We start from the raw sequence: 25,328 nt of genomic DNA on the forward strand, positions 1-25,328 counted from the left end.
GGTGCTGCGTGCCCTCAACTTTGATTGGAGTAATAGGCGGCATACTGTAGGAGTTGCTCATAGCCATGCAGGACTGGGGCTCAAATGGAGAGATGATGCATGTTCGGGAGTCTGGATTCTAGTCCTGGCTCTGACATAGACTTACTGTTGGCCCCTGGGCAAGTCATTTAACATGGGTGGGCCTCAGTTTCTCCTCTTCCCCTCCTCCCTGCCCCCTCCCCCACCTTCTGTAAAATGAGAATAATAGCTCATGGGGATAACATGGGGCTTAATTTTAGTCAATGTTTGTAAAGTGGTTGGAGCGTCTTGGCGGGTTGGTGCTGTGGAAGTTCAAAATATGTTTAGGTTCAATGCCGATTGGGTGTGCCGTGCAATGGGCCCAGACCCATGTCAGGGAAGGCACTTTATAAAATCGTTGTTAATAATAAATAATAATAATGCTTCTCTAGATCATTGAACATATTGGGGTCAGCTCCCCAGCGGGAGTAAATCGATGTAGCTCTATTGACTTCAGTGGACCGACAACGAGCTGAAGATCTGGCTCCTCCAGTCCAATGGGCACTCAACCATCCTGCCACAGTGGTACGCAATCTGGCGTGCAGAGGGAGCTGCTGGAAGGTAGATGCCAGTTGACCCAAAGGAAAGTCTTATATTGTCATATTGATATTCTTCTTACAAATGCAATAAAATTAAAATAAACACAGATGTATTCATTGTTTGCTAAATCAGTCAATCAACCTTCAATACATTAATTGTATTGGTAGTAAACTGAGTTCTTGCCAATTTATGCTTGTCATTTTCACATCAAGAAAATATTACAATCAGATCTCATAGTTTATGCAGAAAATGTCAACCTGTCACTGCGTGAACAATGTAGCAGATTTGGCTTTTGTGTTCCTATTAATACATTAGGTATTATTATAATGGAGTATTACAAAGTATGTGAATGGGAGATCAGATACACTCTATGCTCCTGAGGCTCACGATTTGAGAGCTGCCATTCCTGAAGAAGTCAAACTTCCTCGGCGCTCTTGGTTTCCTTGCCCCGGCAGAAGTCCCCTTCAGAATCAATTGCCTGTACCAGGTGACCCAGGAAACACTCTGCTGGATGGAAACACTGGGGACGCAATGTCCCGTGAGTGGCTAGTGTAGTGTCTGAATAAGCCCATAGTGTGTCTGCTTGGGTCAGCACTCACAGAGGAAGGGGCAGTTCTGGGAACTGGCAATAGGGGATGAGTATCTGAGAGTTTGGTGACGAGATTTTTTTTTTTTCAGTTATACTGGTATAGATAAATAACTATGGTTATATTAGTGTAACTCCCTATGTGGGCACTCCTATTCCAGAATAAGAGTGACGTTTCTCACTGCTTGCCAAGCGACATAAGCTGAATTGGAAAAAGGGGGAATTGGAATAAGGGTGTCCACATCAGAGGGTTAGACCAGTATAAATATAGGGGATTAAATTCACCCCTTACCTTGTACCAGTCTAACTTTCCTGTGTAGATGAGCACTTATGCTAGGTTGGGAGTTCCTATTCAAGCCATCTTTTGGCAGTTCAGTGGTCTTTTCTACAGGTGTATTCACTTTGGAACAGTGCTTAGTGGACAAGGACCAAAGGTCTATATAGGAAAGTTATAACAGTATACAGTAAGGTGTGAATTTTAAGCACTAGAGTTACACTGGTATCATCACCGTGTGGACATTCATAATCTGGTATAAGGAGGCCTTTTTTCCAATTCAGTTTATGTAGCTTTGGAAGAGTTTAAGCTAAACCAAAAAAGCCACTCATTCTAGAATAAGAATGACCACAGGGGTGTTACACTGACATAACTATAGTGGTTTAATGATACAGCTGAAAAAATTCCCCCTGTAAACAAACCCTCAGAAAACCAGTCCTATACCTGGCATTAATTTGCACCTTTGTTGATGAGCGGCGTCTTGTCACTGTTTAAGTTCCTCGTTGCCCTTCGCGCAGCCCCAGGTGCTAAGCTGGATGGCGCCAACATATCCTTTTCCTTGGAATCCAGTCTCTGGCCACCACAGCTCTGCCCTCTCCTCATTTAAGTCCCTTCACAGAAACCACGTCTCCAAGGACGCTCCGCCACGCTGTTACGTTCAGTTGTCGATTTACTAGCTACGGAACAATTCTTCCTCTGCAAAAAGAACAAAGAACCTGGGCAACGTTCAAGCGGTGAGACTTCACCTCTGGGGCCACCACACCACCACCTTGTTTTCGCCCTTCATCTCTCTCCAGAAGCCCGTCTCCATGTAATGGCCTCCTGCTGTTCTCATCGTTCGGACCCTTGGCACGGGACTATTTTCATCCACTTGGTACAACACCCTGGACATGTGTGTTGCCAAGACCATGCGTAGGGGGGGCATGCGGGGGGTCACACCTCCCCAATTTGCTGCTTGGCTTGTACTGAGCATGCTCAGTAACACTGCTGAAGCTGGCTGCCCTCACACTGCCCCTCCCCCCCACACGATTGGCAGGCATGGGTCGGCTTTGTATGATGCTGTCTCAGCAACCAATAGTAACTTTCTGCTGAAGCAGGAGAAACTCAGCGAAACCCCCTCCCCCCCAATCCCATAATCTGCCATCATGGGCTACAAACAATACCACTTTCCCTCAGGATTTGCTTGGAACATTGCTGACGGGACCATATTGCCCTACAGCCAATTGAATCCCATGATATCACTTGCCAGAGAGCTGAGCTGAGTAATTCATTGCCTAGTACAGCTACTGAATTACATAATACCTCATCGCAAGTTAGCCCCATGCCTGTAATACTATTGCTGGCTGTACTGTAGCATAGAGCATCTGGGGGTCATAAAAGATAGTGATGAGAATGAAATGCAAACTAATGACTCATTCAGATCCTGGCCTTTTTGAAGGCCCAGCTCCGTTACGACAAATTAGTGCAGATGTGCAGATGGGGAAGTAAGGGGAGCTGCTAACCCTCTGAGTGCAAGAATAAAAAGGAAGTCCCAGGCCAGCCTTTCCCTTCTATTAATGCAGACAGAATGAGCTCCAGCAGAGTCCTGGCTGACTACGGGAAAAGGGGAACTCCCTTCTCTGGCAAAGACTGCATTTCAGGGTTGCTTCTTTCCAACCAGAGTGGCTAGTCAAATTTTGGGGCCCTTGGGATGTTCAAATTGGGAGTAAAAATTGGTCACAATCAGGTATTTCTCTGATGCTGTTTTGTTTATTTACAAACCAGGTACAAAGTCCTGGGTCTCTGAACACTGGTGGAACCAAGAACTAAAGGAGCAGCTGCCTAGCTTGCAGCCCCAAGCCCCTTTAGCCAACAGACCCCAAAACACTCTCTCTAGCTTTTTCCAGCATTATACTGTGCTCACACAGCCCCCCGCTTAGCTTTCTTGCCTCTGCCCCTCTCCCTGTTCTTGCCTGTCCTCAGTGTGTGTGTGTGTTCTCACACATCCACATCCACCGGGCCACAATGGCCAATAGCACCCGCTGCCAGTTTCTGGGCACCCTATTTGCCTTTGTTTTAGGTGGCGCCCCTTCACTGTTTCTTACAATGATCTTAAATGGAAGACTCGCTCCCACATCAGTTTGAACATGGTTTTAACTCAACCCTGTTAAAACAGGCCATTTTATCATTTAATTGTGTTACCTGTTGTCATGGCAAACTCCTCTGTTAGTTCATGTGCAATCGATGTGCGATGAACAGATTTCAGTTGTAGATATACGTATAGCAATAAGCGGGACAGGAGTATAACAGTGGTAACTAGTTAGGTGTGATAAGTGTGTATCAGGTATGTAAGTAATGTGATGCCTATAGGCTGAGGCCTGTAAGATCTCAGCTTGGTCATAGTAGGCTTCAGGGGTTTTGACATACATAGGTGACCCAGGAGTAGAATCATAGAATATCAGGGTTGGAAAGGACCTCAGGAGGTCATCTAGTCCAACCCCCTGCTCAAAGCAGGACCAATCCCCAATTTTTGCCCCAGATCCCTAAATGGCCCCCTCAAGGATTGAACTCACAATCCTTGATTTAGCAGGCCAATGCTTAAACCACTGAGCTATCCCTCCCCATGTAACCCTATGTCAGTCAAGTTACAAGATTACTGTAAAGAACACGATAACAGGTGATGTTCCAAGAAAATATACTGCACAGTGTACTTGTCTAGACCACACAAGGCACCTGACTGTAACGTCATAGAAAGGTCTGCTCTTACCGCGGGTTACCATGGGAACATGTTTACATAAATGTTTATAAGAATAAGGGGAACTAAGAGGACAACCTATAAAAACAGGGCTCCCCAAAACTGATGAGGTGTGCAAGTACAGATAAGGAAAAGGAAGTTTGCACCTTCATGCATATGCATAAGGTGGTAGGCGTGGTCATAACAACAAGATAAAGAGGGTTCCCTGATATGGATAGGGTGGGTAGACTCCAGCAGGAACTACCCCCTCCATCAGTGACCACCTGTTGAGAGATCCACCAGACTCTACAACATCTCTGGCAAAGAGAGTATGAATACAGCAGTAGCTATGGCATGGGCTCTCTCGGGGTTTGTGCATGTGGTTGTCACCTTAATCATCTGCTTTGTAAAATTTATAATACAAACAAGACTTCTGTCCTGTCACTGTGTTTGTGGTGACTGTCCTCGGTCTCCATGTGTTCCTAGAGCCTCCCAAGCGAAGAGAATCGTACAGGGTAACTTTCACCCTGTTGATCTGAAAACTGTAGTACCATGGGAGCTGAGCTCTCTCCCTAGGGACACAATAGTTTATCACAGAACTATCCAAGCTATTTCAAATAAAGGCTACAACCCAGAACAAGGTTTCACTCAGCTCATAACAGTAGACAAAGGAGGAAACAAGGCAGTTAAATGGTATGAACTGCTCTGTAGCCATGTGTCTAGTGGTTAGGTCAGGGAACTCAGAAACCAGTCTCTTCGATTCTGTTTCTAGCTCTGCTACTTGCCTAGCTGGCATGTTCAGAGGCTTGACTTATGGCTGGTCTATACTTGAAACTTTGATCGACCCAGTTACTCAGGGGTGAGAAAAATCCAGCCCCTGGGCAACATAGTTAAGCCAACGTAAGCCCCTGTGTAGACAGCTCTTGGTGGACGGAAGGTCAACTAGCTACCCCGCCTTGGAGAGATGGGTTTACCATACTAACAGGAGAACCCCTTTCCGCGGCCGCAGCAAGTGGCTGCACTGATGTGTTACCGTGCCGCAGTTGGAGCTGGGCCACTCTCACATGTTAAGTGTGGACATAGCCTGAGCACTGAGCAAGTACCTGGATTCCCAGCATGTTTCTGGGTGCCCGGTGTTAATGCTGATGCGCCCAGCCACGTGCATCTCAGAGACAAACTCTTTCACCCAGGAGTTGAGGTGAGCTGGGCTGCGTGAGCTGCTGGTCCCAGCATGGGAGTGCTGGCAAGGCTGGTGGGCAGGACACTGTCTGTCACAGGCCCCTGACTGTCACCCTTGGTCTAATACGCTGGGTTTGTTGACCTTCTGGCATTGTTGCAACTGCCTCTCACTTCCCTCCAGCTTGTTGTGAATTGGGCGAGTTGCACTGGGAGGGATCCTTTATGGTGGGATGGGAAGCTCGCTCTCTCTCAATTTTGACACGCTGCTGGATGAGGTGATTATTGCCAGAGAGTTTAATTCTTTATCGTACTATACAGGTGCATTGTATAAATTGAAACGATAAACATGAGTGGGGCCTATTTGGGTCTGAACCCTCCATAGTCACATCTATACGTAACTGCATTGCAAAAGCAGCAAAGAGTCCTGGGGCACCTTATAGACTAACAGACGTATTGGACCAAGTATAAGAGCTTGCGCAGATTGAGCACAAGTTTGCTCGGTTCTGAGTGACCTCCACTCGTTAATAATTATCCACTGCCTTGGAAGTTGAGGGTGTTCGGTATCTCATAGCTCAGCTTCTTGCAGGATTGGGCCGCTAAATGGGGCAAGTTATAGCAACGCTTTTTATAGCAAAGTTTTTGGAATCTGAGCTGAATGTGTCACCACTGGGAGAAGAATCCCGTCCATTCATTTGCTGGATGCTTCCTCTTATTAAAACCCCCAAGATTCCAGGTGAGAGGAACTGCAAACTGTTTGACTTCAGCTGTCCCCTCCCACATCTTCTTTTATCTGTCGTCCTGAGCAGACAGGGATGGAGAGACGCCTAACAAATCCAAACCCCAACCTGTGATGCAGATCATTCACAGGCTAGACTGCGATGTAAAGGAGTTAGGTGCCCAACTTCAGTTGCTTGTTCTGAAGATTTGGATTAGGCTCCTGGGAAATTCCCAGCCTTCACAAGCGGGCGGATCCCACGGCTCTGCTCCCAGTAGCCCCTCCAGGACCTGTCACTTTGGACCTGGTGCAAACACTCAATTGCCAGACCAGATCAGACTAATGGTCCATCTGGTCTAGCAACTTGTCTCCAACTGTGACAGCTGCTTCCAAGGAAAGGGCAGGAAACCCCATAATGAACAATCACGGATCGTACTGTAGAAATGATAGACAATTATGGGCACAGAAACCCATCCTCTCTGCAGCACTCACAGATATCGTACAATTTCCCTCCAGGCCATTCCCTCATGTGAATTTACCCCTCAATAGACAATATTCTGGATTCTAAATGTTGGAAAACTTGAATCCTGTGCAGTCCAACACACCTGAACCAAAGAGAGGGTTCTGAGGAGCATAGTTTGGCCCAGACCCAAACTTCCACAAGTTCCAGGGAAGTTTGGAACTGGAGGCTTGATGCAAGTCCCATCCCTTTTGTACGATAAGATCTTTTCTGCTATTATTTCTCTGCTTTAAAAGATAGTGTAAGTACCACTGGGTAACAGCAAAACTCCTATTGACTTCAACATTAGCAGTGTGGAACCCAGTAGCTCAAACATTGTTAAGGAGACTATCCCTCACCTGGAAAAGATTTTCCTTTATAACCAGCTCTACATACAGATTAAATCCTACATTGGATTCTACCTTTTTTTGTAAATATTTTATTAATAATACATTAGTTAAGGAATATAAGGACAATTTCTTCTTACATTTTAACACTAAAGAGTATTTGTGAAGTAAGAATAGTCTCTGAAGAAAGAAAGTTATAATTAAATACAGCATGGAACCAAATACAGACAATCTTTTAACAAGATGAAGTTCTGGTTACCTTTCCTTATGCATTATGTAAAAATAAGTATATTTCATTTAATTTTTAAAATATTAGCAAGGGGAAAATGATAAAAATAGAACTAGACTAAACATCTCTTTTCTAACTAGGATACTGGTTAGAAAAGACAGGGATCCCTGCAAAGGGATCAATTTCTATTGAGAACAAAAAACATATATAGTGTGATATAGAAATGCTCACTTTCTTATAAAGTGTCCATCCTGGGCAGTTATCAATGTTATTCGTTATTTACTTTTCAAAAATCAGAAACCCTCGAAGGTTACAAATTATCTCATTTGTTACTATTTAAACCAGAACTTTACTGTCTGTGAAAAAATAAACAAAACCAACCCAATGAGAAAGTTGACAACCAGATGTTTTTAACCAAGTCATGTTTCACATGAGAGGAAATTCAAAGAATCAGAATTGTGACTTTCACAGCAGCATGGGAACTATATAGTTGTATAACCAAATGGTGACATTAACACTACAAAACTCACGTTGGGGAGACACATTTGATATTTAAACGATGTACAAACAAGAAAGATAGGCAAAAAGCTGAACAGCAATAATCTTTAGTGTTACTGAAGGAAAGCATGGGCGGGTGGAAGAAAAAAAAAAGTGCTAACTTTTAGTAAGCTACATGAAATCTGACGTGTAATTAAAGGTATCAACCTTTTTTTGTGTGTCTGTGAGAAAGGTGCAAGAAAGCTACTTACTTCTGGAAAACATTTCATGATACAAAAATATATGCACTGGTTATTTCAGCTTTGTACACAGAATGCATAATATTAACCCATTGCTCCAGCTTTTAGTCAACAATGCGAATATAAAGGCCTGACACATGTATAATAAGTGCAGGAGCCAGGGAAATAGCCACGTACATTAGGATACCTCCCTAACCCAACACTGAACAAAACCCATTGTGTGCGCTAATGTGGAAGATCATGTTAAAAAGTGACTTCAGTACAGTTTTGGGGTCAGGCCTTCAGCTGGTGTAAACTCCTTGACTTCAAGGGAACGATACTGGTTGACACCAACAGAGATTCGTTTATTTTTACCAACCCAGGGGCACTGCAGTATTCTGATGTTCCAGTGCTGTAAGTTTCATGCTCTGGAACAATTCGGTTTGGCGGAATAAGAGTAGAGAGGAAGGTTGGATGCAAGGAAACAATGCAAACAATGCAAGCTTTCTGCCTACACAATAATGGTAAGTAGCACAAAGAGAATCATTTACACTTTTCATAGCATCTTTCCTCTGAGGATCTCAAAGCGTTTAACTAAGCTGCACAAAACCCCTGTGAGGTAGGTTTGTACAGATAGGGAAACCGAGGCACGGGAAGGTTACGTGACTTAACCAAGGTTACATAGCAAGTCAGTGTGGTAGAGGAGGCAAGCAGAATCCAGAACTCCCTCATGATAGTTCTATACCCTATCATGAAACTCCACTCCCTCCCCGAATGTGAATTAAACTAAAGAGTTGAGATGTGCAGTCCCTGAAAGGGTCAGATGAGATGGTGGTTGAGCAAACAGCATCAAGCATTCCTGTCAGGTAAGATGCCCCCAAATATTATACATCAATTTACAATAAGCCAATAGTTTCTCCCTTTATTATTTCCAATTGTGTAAGAATCACCCCAGTGTTTGCTCCTGGGAGCTTTGCTTGTGTCAGGCAGCATGACGGGGTCTTTACAGAACATAGGAAAGGGAAATGATCCTTTCTCAGACTTTTACTCTTTGGGAAGGGGAAGGGAGGAGGGTTAGTACACTAACAGCTAATCAGGTCTCTCAATTTCAGAGGCCTGAGGAAATTAGCAGTAGCTATTGGCAAGTGAGAAGAGGATGCTGTATGAGACATTCACGGCAATCTGAGCATTTAGACCGAGTCAAGATTTAAACAGAAAGCTGGTCTTAACCTTAACTATAAGGTAATAGCAGTGGTCCATTCTAGTAAAGAGCCTGATTTCGAGACTTGGCTTCCTCCCATTTTGCATCCACAATTTAGGAGGGACAAATAGGAACATCGGAAATGGCTCATACCAGTGAATGATTCATCTAGTCTGTAATCCCATCTCTGACAGTGGCCAGTACCAGATGCTTTGGAAGAAGGCCCAGGAAGCTCCATAGAGGCCCATTATGGAACTATGGTGCATCTAAGGAAATTCCTTCCTAACCCCAGGCAGCTAGTGGTTGGTTTATGCTCCAAAGCAAAAAGGGTTATATCCCTTTTGTATTTTTATCCTATCTAATGTAATTGTGGGTTGCTCTTATTGTCCATGGAAATGTTTAATCTTTGGATTTTCAAGCCTGCTAAGCTCTTAGTAAAATATCCTGTAGCAGCGAGTTCCACAGCTTAATCATACGTTGTTTAGAATGCATTTCCTTTCATCCACTTCAAAGTGGGTGCTGTGTGTCACCCTGCTCTGGTATTATATGAATAACGGAGGAGGCGCTCCCAACTAACCTTCTCTATGCTACTCTTTATTTAAATACCTGTACCGCATCCCCTCAGATCTGCCTCCCACTAAACTACGGTGCCAGCTTTAACTAAGCTAAGTAAATAGTGCAGTATGTGGACTACTCCATTCTACACTAGATTCCACTCATTAGCAAGCCCTCCGCTGCCAGCCACAAGTGGGCCACTCTCTGGCTGTTGCCAATAAGGCAGGTTTGCGGGGCTGCAGCCAGGGAAGGCAGGTCCCAGAGTTTCCTTCATTGTCTGCAGCCTCACAAATCCGCCTGTGGCCGGGGCCTTTCCTCCAAAAGCAGTTCTCAGTAAGCGACGTCCTGCTGCCAGTATCTGCATCCCATTAACATTAAGGTCAACGAGACAGGACTGGTTCCCAGCAAAATGTTGCTATTAACCGGACATTGTTAATATCAGGGTTGCTATTAAGCAGCATCCACTGTGCTTTCCTAGCCTTAGTACAGGGAGTACTGCAAATACGGAGGTTAGCTCACTACAAATCTTCGTTATCTATGGGAAATGGTGAGCTCTTCACCACAACTGTATATTGCTCTATTTTATTCTAATCTCCTCTCAAAGCCTTTAATCCTGTTCTGTGCCTTTCTCTGCACCCTTTCCATTTCTCCGATACGCTTTCTGAGGAGAGGTATCCAGAGTTGAGCACTGTCTCCAAGCAGAGTGAGTATCATTGATTTGACAATGGCACTCAGTATTTCCAGCATTATTCTCTATCCCTTTCTTAATTAAGCCTAACATCTGGTTTTGCTTTTTTTTTTTTTGTCTTTTCCTCTCTCTTTTGACCGCTGCTGCTCACCAAACACATGTTTCCATTGCAATGGCTCTTATTGGCAGCTAGGTCTATTTCCTGAGTGGTTCCAGTTAATTTAAAACCTATCGACATGTATGGAAAGAAATGCAGGCATGGCTGAGGTCATTAAGACGTGATTGGCAGCTGCTATCCCACATGGCACTGTAGACAGTGGCACCTGCAAGTATTTGCCTCACGAAATTGTGAGAGTGTGAAATTTCCACCCACAAAACAGGAAGCCAGGTGGAGGCCTCATTCAGAACCAGGCACATACCACGTGCCTTGAAAAAGGCTCTTTTGGAATAGCAGAGCTACTCATTTTTTAAAATTTAGTTCTTGAGCTCAACAGCCCCCTTCACTGACCCTGTCATCCCATGGTATTGGGGTGGGGGTTCCTGAGGGTCTAACAAATGATGGTTACGAGCGATCGGCCTGTTCAACAGGGATCTCAGGGTGTGTCTGTATGGAGAGGCAGTGAGCAGCAAGCTGGGGTGTAGCGTTCTAGACTGCCGTGCACACAGAGTCCCCTAGTGCACTTTGAACTACTGCAAAGCAGGGCCACAGGGTAGCAGGGTCCACCCGGCCAGTTAGCGTGCGGTGGGCTGGAGCGCTGTAGACTGATACCCCGGCTTGCTGCACAGTAACTCTCTGTACAGACGAGCTCTCGTGCTGCTTGCTCCTTCAGTGTGGTGGGGCTGGGAGCAATGCAGGTCGCCTTTCATACCACTTTGCAGTTTCTCACAGAATGACATTCAAGAGGCTACTCTAGGCTCCAAACCGTCTTTGGGGCTGGGCAGGGAATGGAAAGACAGAGCTGTGACAGACACCACTCACATTACTGGGGACAGAAGTTATATGCTAGAGAAGGGTGGCCAAAGGCAGGAGAAAGCAAGAGCCTCAGAGTCAGGTTAGAGCCTACCAGGGTCTGATCCATTGGCTTGCCTGCGTGTTGGACAGGGACCTTTTAACACACCCCCCCCCCCCCCCAGGTTCCACTTGGAATCAAAGGGAGCCTTGAGTGAGTAGCCAGGGCAGGATCGGACTGCTCAAGAGGGATCTGATTCATTCCTTGACTTGCACCAGTAAATGCCATGAACATGAATGGGAGTTACAGGCACGCACCATGGAAAGACAATCCACTGCAGGACGGGAGAGTCCCCTCTCTCTACACCCTGTCAGAGTTGATGGGAGAGGAAGGCATCTTTCATATCCATCCACGTTACCAGAACAGAGGAAACAGTGGCCTTTGCGGACTCTTGTCCACGACAGTCACTGCCAATGGGACATTTTGCAAGCAAATAATGATGAAATAAAGGGATGCAGTCAGGTCAATTCAGCTCCAATTATAGGGCCAGACTGCAGGGCTGCCTGTGGAGTACAGGGTTCCCCTCTGCTCGCAAGGGTGATCCTGTATCACAATCTGGACTGAGATGTAAAAACTTTTTACAAAGCCTCAGATCAGCACAAAGGTCTCCATGATATTTTTCTGGCTAATTCCAATGGAAGCAGGGTTTGGGGTTTTTTTTTGTTTTTCTTCGCTATTTAACCAACAAATGGCTAAATCCAAAGAAATGCTGAGCATCTCCTCAGCACCCGCAATGTCCAATGAATTCAATGGGAAATGCAGATCCTCAGCACCTCTCAGGATTTGGCCCAGTCTGCAATGTTCGCTATTCAAACATGGCTGTGTTTTGAGAATCTGAAACTGAGCTAAGACAGGGTAGGAATGAAGGGAAACTAACTCCTTTCTTTTCAAAGGGTCAAGCGGAGAGAAATGCCCTCAGTAAACAGTCTAAATAATGAAGAGTAAATGAGATTATTTAAAATCTGTGATCATTCAAGGTGCTATTTGAACAAGAACGAACTTTTTTTTTAACGTGGCTCTGTCCTTTTAAGGGGACGGCCTCGCGCCGAGCAGCAGGTGCGAATCCCAGCGGGAGGAGACACACTCACACTAGCGGCCATTGACCTAGCATGCTAAAAATAGAGCGGAGTGTGATGCAACAGGTTAGCTACGTGAGTACGTGGCATGGGTCTGTAGTCGGGGAGGCTAGCCCCTCCCACAGCTCGCCTGCCCGTGGCTACACTCCATTTTTAGGGTGCTAGCTTTATGACAGGTAGTGTAAGCAGAGGTGATGCATGGCGGGAGGCATGTGGGGTCATATGCCCGTCCCCCCCGCCCAGATTTGCAGCTTGCCTTGTATTGAGCATGCTCACACGAATTGAGCATGCTCAGTAACATTGCTGAAGCTGGCTGCCCTCACTCTGCCCCCCACTATCGGCAGGCACGGGTTGTCTCCGAGTAAGTCAGTCTCCTTGAGCAGGAAAGCGGACGCCCCAGCTCGAAGGCCAGGCACACCCTGAAAATCCATTTTGGCCAAGATTGTCAGAAGTGACTTGTGATTTTGGCTGCCGAATTTGACCCACTTTAAAGGGACCCAATTTTCAGAAACTGTTTTGTACCCACACTCAAGCAATCTGGCCTCTTTAAAGTGTCTCTTTAGTTGGGGTTGGACTAGATGAGCTCCTGAGGTCTCTTCCAACCCTGATATTCTATGATTCTATGTCTCATGTTGGGCCCTAACAAACTGACGCTCCCCGTTTGAAAACTTCAGCTCTTCATTTTCTTTACCAGCATGAGCCCCTTAAAAACAAAATGCTGCCAACCATCGCCCCATCTGCGATGGCCTTTTTGCAAAGCACATGGTTCTAATGGCCAAACACGCCCAACGCGCCAGTCCTAGGGCAGGTGGTCCTGCCGTAATGTATTCAAAAGAAAGAGAGAGACTTGACACCTGCAGCACTATTCATTAAAAAATAGTCAAAAACCAGTGCAAACATATTCTTTAGAAAAAGGCAGTATAAGAATAAGTTAAAAACTAAAATGGACTATAACAAAAGAGTAAATCTACTGCTTTTTTTTTTTTTTCTCCAACAGACATGAGGTAGTTGTGTTGTTAAGGAGGAAAAAATAAAGAGAGAAGTAGTAAAAATGCTACTCTAGACCACACGCTACTCCACTTTATAAAATTAAATAATATAAAGATGCTCCGAGGAAATAAAAATACATTGTCGTACATTAAAAGGAGAGAGACGTACCTAAAACGATAGGTACAAGAACCTACATAACACAAAGTCCAGCTTGGTGAAGTGACCGAGACGCTGAAGAAGGTTCTGTGTAGTACAAGTTGTTAGAGGCACTCGCAGAGTGTGTAATAAAAGGCCACTACGTCAGCCTGCTAGTAATGTTTACCGGGGTAGTGTACAAAGGGATCATTAAAATCATTTTAACCATGGGTGAGCGGAGAAGGCCGCTGGCTACGGCTAATTGCCTTTCGGCTGGTGTTTGTCTCAACCCCTTTGGCTGCGGCCCTCCCTGGCGAAGAGCAACATTGGAGAAGATACACTTAATGTATTCTCCCTCTTTCTGTCGTGAAAAATGTCCCGGCACTCCCCAGCATGGAATAAAAGGAAACAATGGCACAGGCTGCAGGCAGAAGGTTCGGTTTTAGTCACTTCAATGGGTGTTGGATTGGGCCCACAGCAATCTACATATTGATTTATTTCATGTGAATTTAGGGCTGTTCATCTGTCCAGGAACCTGAGTCTCTAAGGTGCTAAGCACCCTCAGCCCCACCGAATTCACTGCGAGGTGAGGGCACACAGTATCTCTCCGGATCTGGCCCCCAGTAACTCACACCTACTTCTTCTAGCTCTCCCATGGTCAAAATCAGATTAATTTCCTCTTTAATGGTTATGGACACGCGTCACGTTCTCAGATGCTGAGGATGAATTGATTAGCGCAGAGATACTACACAGAGGGGCGTCCTGCTGGCCTGTGGGAAAAGCTTGGCACTTGACTGACTGTACATTCCCTCTGTCTTCTTGAAGAGAGTCCGAATCCCCGCTTTCCATAGAGTCCAGACTTTCTCCGTGCTTGTGGAAGCCGTTGGTGAGCCCATGAGAGCCGACGGCTTCCATTTTGTTAGTCTTTCTGTCAGTACTTAACATGGCGTCCTGGGTCTGAAGCTCAGGTTTGCCTTGGCAGTCCACGAATGCTATGCTGACATTCTGCTTGGCGTTTGGGGAGGTTTGAAGGGGCTGCTCATCGGAGGGGACGTTTTCTGGGCTGTGGTCCTCAGGATCCGTTTCTTCAGCGTCCAGCGTGTGAAGCTGAGAGTCGCAGTCTCTGTCAGAGGCTGAGAAATCGGAATGGACGATGACCTCGGCTTCCACTTGATGAAGGCTGATGGGTGGTTGATTTTTCATCACTTCATTCTGTTAGTAAGCAAAGGGAGAAAGTGACTAAATTCAGATCGTTCGGCCCCTGGATCCTGACAAACGGAGAAGCCCTTGTTTAACTGGGAGCGCGTTAGTAATCCCATTGATTTCAATGGGCCTACGCACATGCTTAAAATTAAGTGTGTCTTTATATGCCTCAGTGGATTGGAGTCTTAACGCTGTAACATGAGCAATAGCCAAAGTAGTCAAAGACAGAATGGCTTTATGGCATAATAGAAACAAGAGCATTTTGCTCAGAAACAAGAGCATTTGCTCTTTTTCAATGCAGGCAACTTTTCCAAGCTTCTCTTTTCAGGTCTAAAGTCAAGAGATGCTATTTTAACCCAACCAGATTTCCCAAAATGCCAGCTGAGTTTAATTGCATTTTCCATCAGCTTTTGGTAATTAATGCTGGAAATAAAGCATGCAGCTCAGAGACAGAGCTCACTGTATACCCAAAACCAAATACGTCATTTAAAAAAATAAACAGCCGGCTGTGTCATTTTAAAAGACAAACAATCTAACAAAAGCCTATTCAGATCAATAGCCTCAAGCACTTCCGGGCGCTCGTCCACATGGTTTTAGATGGTTGTGATTCCATCAGTGATTTCAGGAAAAAAATATTCTGGGTTTTGAGCTTGGCAAGTGAGCAAAGTTGGAATGGTTGTCCCAAGACTCTGTTATAAAATGTATTTTCAAATCTGAAGTCAACACACGCAGGGCATGACATTTACCCTCCCTGCCCCGAGTGGATTGCTGATCCCCAGTCCAGACGCTATGCGCAGAGCGCTCATTTATAACAGCGGAAGCATTCTCTCTGGAATGAGTGTGGCGAGCATAACAGATTTCACACTGTAAAGTGGGCAGGGGGACTACCTCCAGAAACATGTACTCTGCACTTATACATCACCTTCCACCACAGGACCTCAAGATGCTTTGGAAGCCTCACAACACACATAGCTACAGGTGGGGAAACTGAGGCACAGAGCGGTGCAAAGACTTCCACAGGTTACCCAGTGAGTCAGCAGCAGAAACGGGACTAGACTCCAGGATCCTAGCAAACTGTACCAGGCGGTGGCTTAGAGGTATGGCCAATAGCGTACAGAGACATTAAGTGGATGGATAGCAGTATGGCCAACCCCAAGCATTCAAAAATAATGAATCTGGCTTCAAAAACTAATGAGAGTTTAAACAATGAAAAGTGTGGGGTTTCTTTTTATTTGCCTTTGGGTTTTGAGCCTTGAGAGTTCATTTTTTCAAGCACGAGGGGCTCGAAATGTACCTTTTATTTTTTAAATGTAAGCTGGGATTCTCACATAATCACGACTCCAAGAACTGGGACATTAAGAAAAAAACCCCAGCAAATATAGCAACTGAGAAATTGTGAGAGTTGGCAATGTTATAATAATAACTGTAGTAATAACTTGCTCCGACATAGCACTTTTCATCAGTCAGTCTCAAAAGGAGATCTTTACAAAGGAGGTGAGCATTATTACCTCCATTGTCGAGCTGGGGAAACTGAGGCACAAAGTATTATAGTAACTTGTTCACAGGCACTTAGCGTGCCAGTAGCCAAGCCAGGAATAGAAACCAGCTGTCTTGCGTTCTAGTCCAGTACTCTGTCCACAGGGCAACATGCCTAGAATAACTTGGATGCCTTCAGATTCTTAAGGATATTCCCCAAGTCCTTAGCTATCAATTATTGAAATTGGGACACGTACATTACAACGATTCCACAAGGCCCTCTCCCTCCAGAGACAAAGGCTGAGATTTTCAAAAGTCCTAGTGATTTTAGGTGTTTAAAGGGACAGATTTTCAGGTGTGTGCTCAGCACTTTCTAAATATCAGGCCCCTTTGGGGCATCTGAAGTTGGGCACCCAAAACATGAGGCACCCAAGTTGACTATTCATTTCTGAAAATGTTGGCCGCAGTGTACAAAGCAGAACAATATTTGCTAGTCACCTCAATCCTATTCTGTAATTTGCAAAAGCTGTTATAAAACAAAGCACTTAGAATTGGAAAAACAGAACGATTTCACTCATGCAACATTTAAACAGTGTCCTATGTTCTTGGGTCCTTTGCATTTATTTTGAAGCAGGGTGTTACTATATTAGACTAAAATTTGTTAACTAAGCAGATTTCTCTATTTTGGAAACCCATAGAGAGTCTCCTAGACAATTAGCTTTAAAATCTTTTCAATGCTTATTGCCTTTGCTGGTTAACAACTTCATTTACTGAAAGGAAACAATCCAAAACAAGGAAGTGAACTATCCTATGTGTAAACTTTCCAGCTTCCTATTTAAGCCAATTTTGTGTAACATTTACATATTTTAACACTTCTCTCCTTTTGTTGACAAACTCTGATGGGTAGCTAAACTGTGATGTAAATGACACACTATAATTGGGTTGTAAAACATTGTCTCAACTCTCTACACAACATTAATTACATCCTGTGTATAACTGATTTTCACACTGCTATCAAGGAAGGAAGCATAGGATAGGTGGAGGTACTTATTAGAGGAGAGAAGACAAACAGGCAAATCTCTTGCTTTACAGAATCAGCTGAGTTTATGTCAAATTGCTTCAAGGGAGCCTTAACACAGATTATGGTATTAGCAACTGCTTCATTGGAACAGATCTGTATTCCTAAGTTTGAGAACGCAACATCAGAAATGTTAATGTTGATTTTCAATAAGTCTTGGAACACTGGGGAAGTTCTAGACGACTGGAACAAAGCAAATGTGCCAATATTTAAAAAAAGTTAAAAGGGATGACGCAGGTAATTATAAGGCTTGTCAGCCTAACATCAATCCTGGGCAAGATAATGGAGCAGCTGATAATGGACTCATTAATAAAGAATTAAAGGAGGGTAATGTAATTAACCCAAATCAACACACATTTATGGAAAATAGATCCTGTCAAACAAGAGTACGAGTTTGGTTCTTAGGGTAAAAGCACTGATGTAATACTTTTAGATTTCTGCAAGGTGTTTGACAGTACTGCACAACATTTTGATTTGAAAACCAGAACTATATAAAATAAACATGGCACACATTAAATGGATTAAAAACTGGCTAACTGATAGGTCTCCATACGTAACTGAAAATGGGGAATCATTGAGCAGGTGTGCTTACAGTGGGGTCCCGCAGGGATTGGTTCTTGGTCCTACACTATTTAACATTTTTATCAATGGCCTGGAAGAAAATGTAAAATCATCAGTGATAAAATCTGCAGATGACACAAAGACTGGGAGGGGGGTAAATAATGAAGAGGACAGGTCGCTGATTTAGAGCGATCTGCATCACTTGGTAAACTGGGTGCGTGCAAACAATGTGTTTTAACACAGCTAAATGTAAATGTATACATCTGGGAACAAAGAACATAAGCCATACTTACAGGATGGGGGACTCTATCCTGGGAAGTAGTGACTCTCAAAAAGATTTGGGGGGTGTGGTGGATAATCAACTGAACATGAGCCCCCAAAATGACTCTGTGGCCAAGAGCTAATGTGATCCTGGAATGCATAAAGAAGGGAATCTCGAGTAGGAGTAGAGAGGTTTTTTTCCTCTATATTTGGCACAGGTGTGACTTCTGCTGGAATACTGTGTCCAGTTCTGGTGCCCACACAGGATGCTGATAAATTGGAGAGGGTTCAGAGAAGAGCCAGAAGAATGACTGAAGGATTAGAAAACCTGCCTTACAGCAATAGACTCACAAGCTCCATCTATTTATCTTAACAAAGAGAAGGTTAATGGGTGAGTTGATTACAGTCCATAAGTATCTACATGGGAAACAAATATTTAATAATGGGCTCTTCAATATTGCAGAGAAAGATTTAACACAATCCAGTAGCTGGACATTGAAGCTAGACAAATACAGGCATAAATGTATAATGTTGAGAATAATTTACCAAGTATTTTTAAATCAAGATTGGATGTTTTTCTAAAAAATCTACTCTAGGAATTTGTTTTGGGAAGCCCTACGGCCTATGTTATGCAGAAGGTCAGACTAGATTATTACAGTGGGCCATTCTGGGCAAGGAATCTATGAAACCTGAATTTTCTCCTGAGCTGTAGACTAAGGATAATGGAAATTGCTTTACACTACCTTTCAAAGGAATTTAAAACAACCCTAGATTTTTGACTCTTTCTATAGGCAAAAATGCAATTCGTTCTCCAGGTTGGAATACATTAGATCTTAATAACTCTCTATGCTGAGTATTGTAGATCCTAACTCATTTTATGTGTAAGTTTACTGCACTGCTACATAAAAAAGCCAAATCTGTTTTCTTGAGCCTGAGCACTGCAGCCTCTCCATCTCATTAACAAGGAATCTGCTCCACTCCCCCCGGGCCACCGATTCAAGACCACAAGGACTGAGGAAAGTAAGGCAGTGAGAACATGGGGATTGCTGGACCTCTGAGAGAGACACAGAGGACTCCCTGAAAATAAAACAACTTTTCCCCACTGTGACAAAGTTCCTTCTCTACCTTGGTGGGTCTTGCGCTTATTGGCGGATTTGCTCGCCTTGGAGATTCACAGCAGCCCTCAGTTTGGCTGGTTTTGTGAACCCACAGTCCAGGTCGACTCCTCCTGTGTCTGATCAGGAGTTGGGAGGTTTGGGGGGAACCTGGGCCCGCCCTCTACTCCGGGTTCCAGCCCAGGGCCCTGTGGAATGCAGCTGTCTAGAGTGCCTCCTGGAACAGCTGTGCGACAGCTACAACTCCCTGGGCTATTTCCCCATGGCCTCCTCCCAACACCTTCTTTATTCTCACCATAGGACCTTCTTCCTGGTGTCTGATAATGCTTGTACACCTCAGTCCTCCAGCAGTCCGCGTTCTCACTCTCAGCTCCTAGTGCCTCTTGCTCCCAGCTCCTCACATGCGCTCCACAAACCAAAGTGAGCTCCTTTTTAAACCCAGGTGCCCTGATTAGCCTGCCTTAATTGATTCTAGCAGCTTCTTGATTGGCTGCAAGTGTTCTAATCAGCCTGTCTGCCTTAATTTTTTCCAGAAAGTTCCTGATTGTTCTGGAACCTTCACTGTTACCTTACCCAGGGAATAGGGACCTACTTAACCTGGGGCTAATATATCTGTCTTCTATCACTCTCCTGTAGCCATATGGCCCGACCCTGTCACACCACGTACGCAAATCACACATGACATACAGTGTTATACTTGGGCAATGGAACAAAAACCATAATCAGCAAACTGAGACTAACTCTAAGGGGTAAATATTTTCTCTCCCTCTACAAGCAGGGAAAAAGATGAAAAGACACATAACAAATGTACCGTAGTGCACAATTGGCTGACACTAAAATACTGAAGACACCCACCGTAACAGCATCATACACCAGGGCTTGTAGCAAAAGCTTTTGTCCTGCATTAGAAGGCGGCTTCAGTGTTCCATTCACAGCAGCAGTAGGCTCCTTTGTAATGGCATCTCCACATCTGGCTATGCTACTTGCCCAGTTCTGATTAATTGATTTACTCCATGTAGACTGCAGAATAAAAAGGAAAGCAATGATCAGATTATTTCCGAGACACAGATTTGTATCCCTCCAAACCTGAAAGAACAGGCAGTTCAACACAAAAAAGGAAGTTGGAGAAATGCCGTATGGCTTAAAGATGTCGGTTAAATGCAGCCAACACACTTTCCAATGACGTCACAATAACACTAGCCCTAACAAATGGACATTATTACCACAGGACACGGGGGTTTAGAGCACTGATCTGTTATAGTCCGATGCAGAGCAAGTGGATAATTGGGATTTTCTTAGCTCTGACACAATATTTCTAATACCGTTCTTCCTATGTCACATTACGAGAAGAGCTCATGCTCCAAATCTAATATAGGGGTCTCTGCTGATTTCATAGATTTTAAGACCAATAGGATGCAATGTATCAGGTAACACAACACTGCATGCATCTTCCTTTTGAAGCCCTAATTCAAAGCCCATTGAAGTCAGTGGAAAAATGAAAAGGAGTACTTGTGGCACCTTAGAGACTAACCAATTTATTTGAGCATACGCTTTCGTGAGCTACAGCTCACTTCATTGGATGCATACTGTGGGAAAATGCTCTTTTATCTCGATTGGTTTGGTATCAGACCCTACTGCATGTACATACCAAGACACTAGTGGGTAGGAGGCAGTGGGAATAATACTCTACACTTCAGTAGCTATCTTCCTCTAACGATCTCAAAGCACTGTATACAGGTGGATAAAGATCTCCATGTTACATGTGGAGAAACTCAGGCACAGAGAGGCTAACTGACTTGCCTAACATCTAATAGTGGCTCAGTAGCAAAATTAGGAATAGAATGCAGGTCTCCAATACACCACTCTACCTCTCTTTCTTAAAGTTCCCCCGTGACAGTTAGAATCTTTTAGTATTTTATTATTCGAGCTTTTCCATTTTGCGTGTTTTATATAAGGAAGGATCCCATTTTGGGCCAAATCTTCAGCTGATCTTCTGTCCGGCTTCCTCTTGCATGTGCATAGGCAAAAACTGCACACTCACATCTATTCACCCATGCTTTGCAGGGACAAAACCTGCACGGACAGCTTGAAATGTTTAACACCTATAGAATGTGCACCCGCAAACTCCATTAAGGTGAATGGGTTTTTCAGGGGTACGTTTTAACCCTTGTGCATGCAGAGGTGTTCAAAGATGTGGGTAAGCATCTGCACCTGAAACATGCAGCTCACATGTGTGTCTGTGCATGCGTGCGTGCACAATTTTGTATTACGCACGTAGAGACTGAGGGCTTTATATCAATGAATTCTGCTATGAATCTCATTCCAGGAAACCTGGCAGTAGCAAAAGCAGATGAAGCAGTTGGTTTACTTTTGAAATGCACTTTAATAGAAATTGTTACACACTGGCCAATTTATATTCACGCACTTCATTAGCAAATGGTTAACCACGTTCAGCAGCCACAATCGATACATACACGCAGTGGTGACAAGTTAATGTCAGAGTTACTTTGTATTATACCAAAATGGAATGGTCTAAACCAATCAGAGGGCTGCATGGTTACTGACTCACTGATGGACATCATAGTTTTCGGCACTCAGACACTATGCAAATCCCTGCACTCTCATTGGATACTGCCCTTAGAACTCACCATCCACAGGCCCACCACAAACATAGCTGCCACAACTTCTCGTTTCATCCAGCTAACAGAAGACGAAAAACCCAATTACGTCGCAAAAACATCTCACTGTTAGACATTTCAGTATAATAACCACAGCGCAAGGTGCTTCCTCTTGACCCAATAACAACTGTCTTCTGGGCTAACAAGCCACCTTTGACCTTGGAGTTACTCAGCTCACAATAGAGTTATTACCTCATAAATAGGAAGTACCTTCATATTATTCTCTATTCATGTTATTTCACGGTATCACAGTAACTCTTCTGGAAGAAACAGTAACGATTATTTGCTATCTATGAGAATAAGCAATGTAACATTTTCGTTTAGGACTATGAACGTTATTTGAGAAGTAACTGTACCACAGCAATTATGGACATTTACCCATTACACATCGGCTAATTCTCTCCAGGCTTGCCTGGTATTATACTAGCTACCACTAGTCCCTCTCGATGTTTTAACTACAATACTTTTTGTGATGGAAGGATGTAAGCCAAAACTCGAGTTCTAACGGTGCATCATTATGATTATTTATCTACCTCTGTAAGTGCACAGGGCTGCGCAGTAAGAGAAAGCGGACAAGTAATGAATTGGTCTCCTACTTTGAAAGGCTGCCTAGAACAACTGGTTAAGAATTTATTTTCCTCTTTCATGAAAAATGTCAATGAAAATAATTTTTTTTTAATTGTCTTTGACATTTGTCTTTGAAAGGTTTCATGGGATTTTGTAAAAGATACTTTTTTCATCAACCAAAAATGGAAAAAAAAAATTTAATTTTTTTTTTGTTTCATTTGGTCAAAAAGCCAAGTTTTTACCCTAAATAAAAGTTAAAATGAATTTCTTTGCAGCAACTGTTTTGTCTAGGAACAACATAGGACATCAGGTGGGTCGCTTTGACAGCTATGGCAATTTCCTGCAGTATCTTTGGGAGCTCTCACTTTATTAAGTTTATGTATCACAATGGGCCAGGAATTGTCTGTAACTCCATGGGGGATGGGAACCACAGACCCCCAGGAACTAAGAACACTGTGGGGTGATTAGGCACATTCACTCAGGGCGTAACGCCTCCACAGAGGTATCATCACCTAGAGAGGCTTATATATATTGGTTCAAACTGGAGTCTCCAGAGACCAACAAAGAAAGGACTTTGGACAAATAGCTGAGTTTAAACTGACTCAGGTCCATCTTTCTGATCCACCAAACAGACAGGACCTTCTGCCTAAGGAGGGCTGCAGTCTTTCCTGGGAGAGGCTGGAAGATTTTGGCCTACTGAGGCCCCATAAGACTGATGGGTGACCTCTGGGAAGCTTTTAGCAGGTGTATAGGAACTCTTATTGTTGCTATTATGTTTTCTCTGTAACGCTTTCATCTTAAAAAGAAATGTGCTTGCTCAGACCAGGTCTACACTACAAACTTATATCAGCATAACTATGGCGCTCAGGGGCGTGAAAAATCCACATGCCTGAGTGACACAGTTCTACCGATCTCACCACCGGTGTAGACAGAGCTATGTTGACAGGAGAGTTAGCTACCACCTACTGGGGAGGTGGATTAACTATGCAGATGGGAGAAGTTCTCCTGTCGGTGTAGTAGTGTCTTCACTAATGCGCTATGGCAGCGCAGGAATGAGAGATGGGAACAAGCTAGCAGTGACATTTGGCTTGAGCAAAGGGTGTGGGAGGCCATGCAAGAGAAAATTAGAGCCTAGATACGGAGAGAAGCTGATTTATGGGGAACCTTCATGGTGGGAGAAGGGAATAACGTGGATTCTATTGTGGGAGAATGCATCAACTCCCCACCGGGAGAAACGTCGGGCCAGAAAGAAACCAGGAACAGTTCTAACCTATTGAAAATTAATTCAGTGATAGAAACAAATGGCCCTTTTTGGAAATAAATGGATCTTTCAGTGCTGTCTGATGGCATCATTTACTTTGGTGATTGGAACAATCAGTATTCTGCGCTACGGAGAAAGACTCACCACACAAGTACACTATCAAGGCACATTCAAGCTGAGGTATGTGTGAATGGATTCCTGCTTAAAGTTAGAGCCCGGGGAAAAAGGGTGGTAGCTTCACCAATACAGGGGCACGAAATTTGGGGGGGTTCTTTTTTTTTTTAAAGCAGACCACCAAGCTATTCTTAGTAGAGCTTCAAAACCCCCAGGCAACCAATGTTACCTTTTTGTAGATCTAATTAAATTATATGGGCTGAATGCAATTTGTTCTGGGTTCTCATGGCTTCCCTTTGCAATAAACTGTTGAATGCACACCTCTGTGCATGGGAAATGTGTGCCTTTAAGAGCTCAAATTATTTCACAGCTCAGACTATTATTTCATGGACAGAGGTAATTTCTTTGCAGGGCTTGATTTTACTGGGCAACCTTGTGTTTATGTGGACTCACCTTGTTACCAAAAGCTTAGTGTGGCTACAGCCACTCCTCTTTCTGGCCTGGAGGTTAAGCAGAAATGTAGCCCCATTTTTCTTTGGTGGTCTATTTGTCCCACAAAGAATAAATTCCCTGAGAACAGGCGAAGAGCATGGAGGTGGAAGGGAGGGAAGCTGTAAGGTTTAAATGGAGGAAAATCTTTCTCTCTCTCTCTAGATCTAATGCCCAGTGAGTATAGCACAAAGCCAGTGTCTGGCTGCAAGAGCAAAGAGGCTTCTGACACCAGTGTGACCTTGTATGAGTCATTTGACCTCCTTGTGCCTCAGTCCATCTGGCTGGAAACGAGGTAGCAACGCAGGACCAGATGTCGCACGGCAGCCGAGCATTCCAAAAAGTCAGTCACTTACAAAAATCAGACGTTAGACCACGTTGTCGGGGCTGGCATCAGGCAAATAAAAACAAAACGCTCATGTGCATGCTTGGGAGGTGCTGAGCGCCCTCGGCCCACTTTGACTTCAAACAGCAGCCGAAGGTGCTCAGCACCTCGCAGGATGAGACCTCTCTAGATAATCGTTGCTTTGCACAAAAACCTCTAGGGGCCAAACCTTGCTCCCACTGAAGTCCCATCGCTACGGGATCAGGCCTATAGAGACCAGCTATCAAAGACGTTGTTTATGCAGCAATGAGCTTCAGAAAGAAAGATCGTCAGTCCAAAGCTGTGGATTTCAGGTGCTCGTTTTCAAAACTGGAAATATGCTGATCATGGTGACAGCACCTCTGCTAATGGTCACCCCTTGTACATTAACAATACAGTCTATTCTGGACCAATGCCTCCTGCCCCTCTCCCTTGTTTGGGTCAGCGATAATTAAACTAACTGTAAGTAATGAGAAAACAGACAAGTGATCACATATAACTGGCTGGGATGAAACACAATAAGGAATATTAATAAATGAAACAGCATTTAATTACACTAATTTGCTCCTGCTGCCATCTGAATGGGTTTCTGCAGATAGGCCAATTACTGGTGGATTACGAGCTTTTTCCAGAGAACATATCATTACTTAG

General features: G+C 44.1%; 1 protein-coding gene across 4 annotated transcripts in view; it reads right to left on the reverse strand.

Annotated features, from left to right (window-relative positions):
- Nucleotides 1-571: 571 nt before the first annotated feature.
- The window catches only part of IGDCC4 (immunoglobulin superfamily DCC subclass member 4), a 189,319-nt gene continuing 164,562 nt past the window's right edge, over nucleotides 572-25,328 (reverse strand). For 2 of the 4 annotated variants that reach the window (XM_027824935.3, XM_043523563.1), the window contains exons 19-20: nucleotides 20,060-20,224; nucleotides 10,319-14,722 (exon numbers count right to left, since the gene is read on the reverse strand). In XM_027824935.3, coding sequence (XP_027680736.2) covers nucleotides 14,192-14,722; nucleotides 20,060-20,224 — 696 coding nt within the window. In that variant the 3' untranslated portion in view covers nucleotides 10,319-14,191. Of the gene's footprint in view, nucleotides 2,154-10,318; nucleotides 14,723-20,059; nucleotides 20,225-25,328 lie in introns of those variants that run through there. The other 2 variants (XM_043523564.1, XM_043523565.1) reach the window with 2 other exon arrangements.

This window comes from Chelonia mydas, chromosome 10 (genome assembly GCF_015237465.2).
Source record: "Chelonia mydas isolate rCheMyd1 chromosome 10, rCheMyd1.pri.v2, whole genome shotgun sequence".
Lineage (NCBI taxonomy): Eukaryota > Metazoa > Chordata > Testudines > Cheloniidae > Chelonia > Chelonia mydas.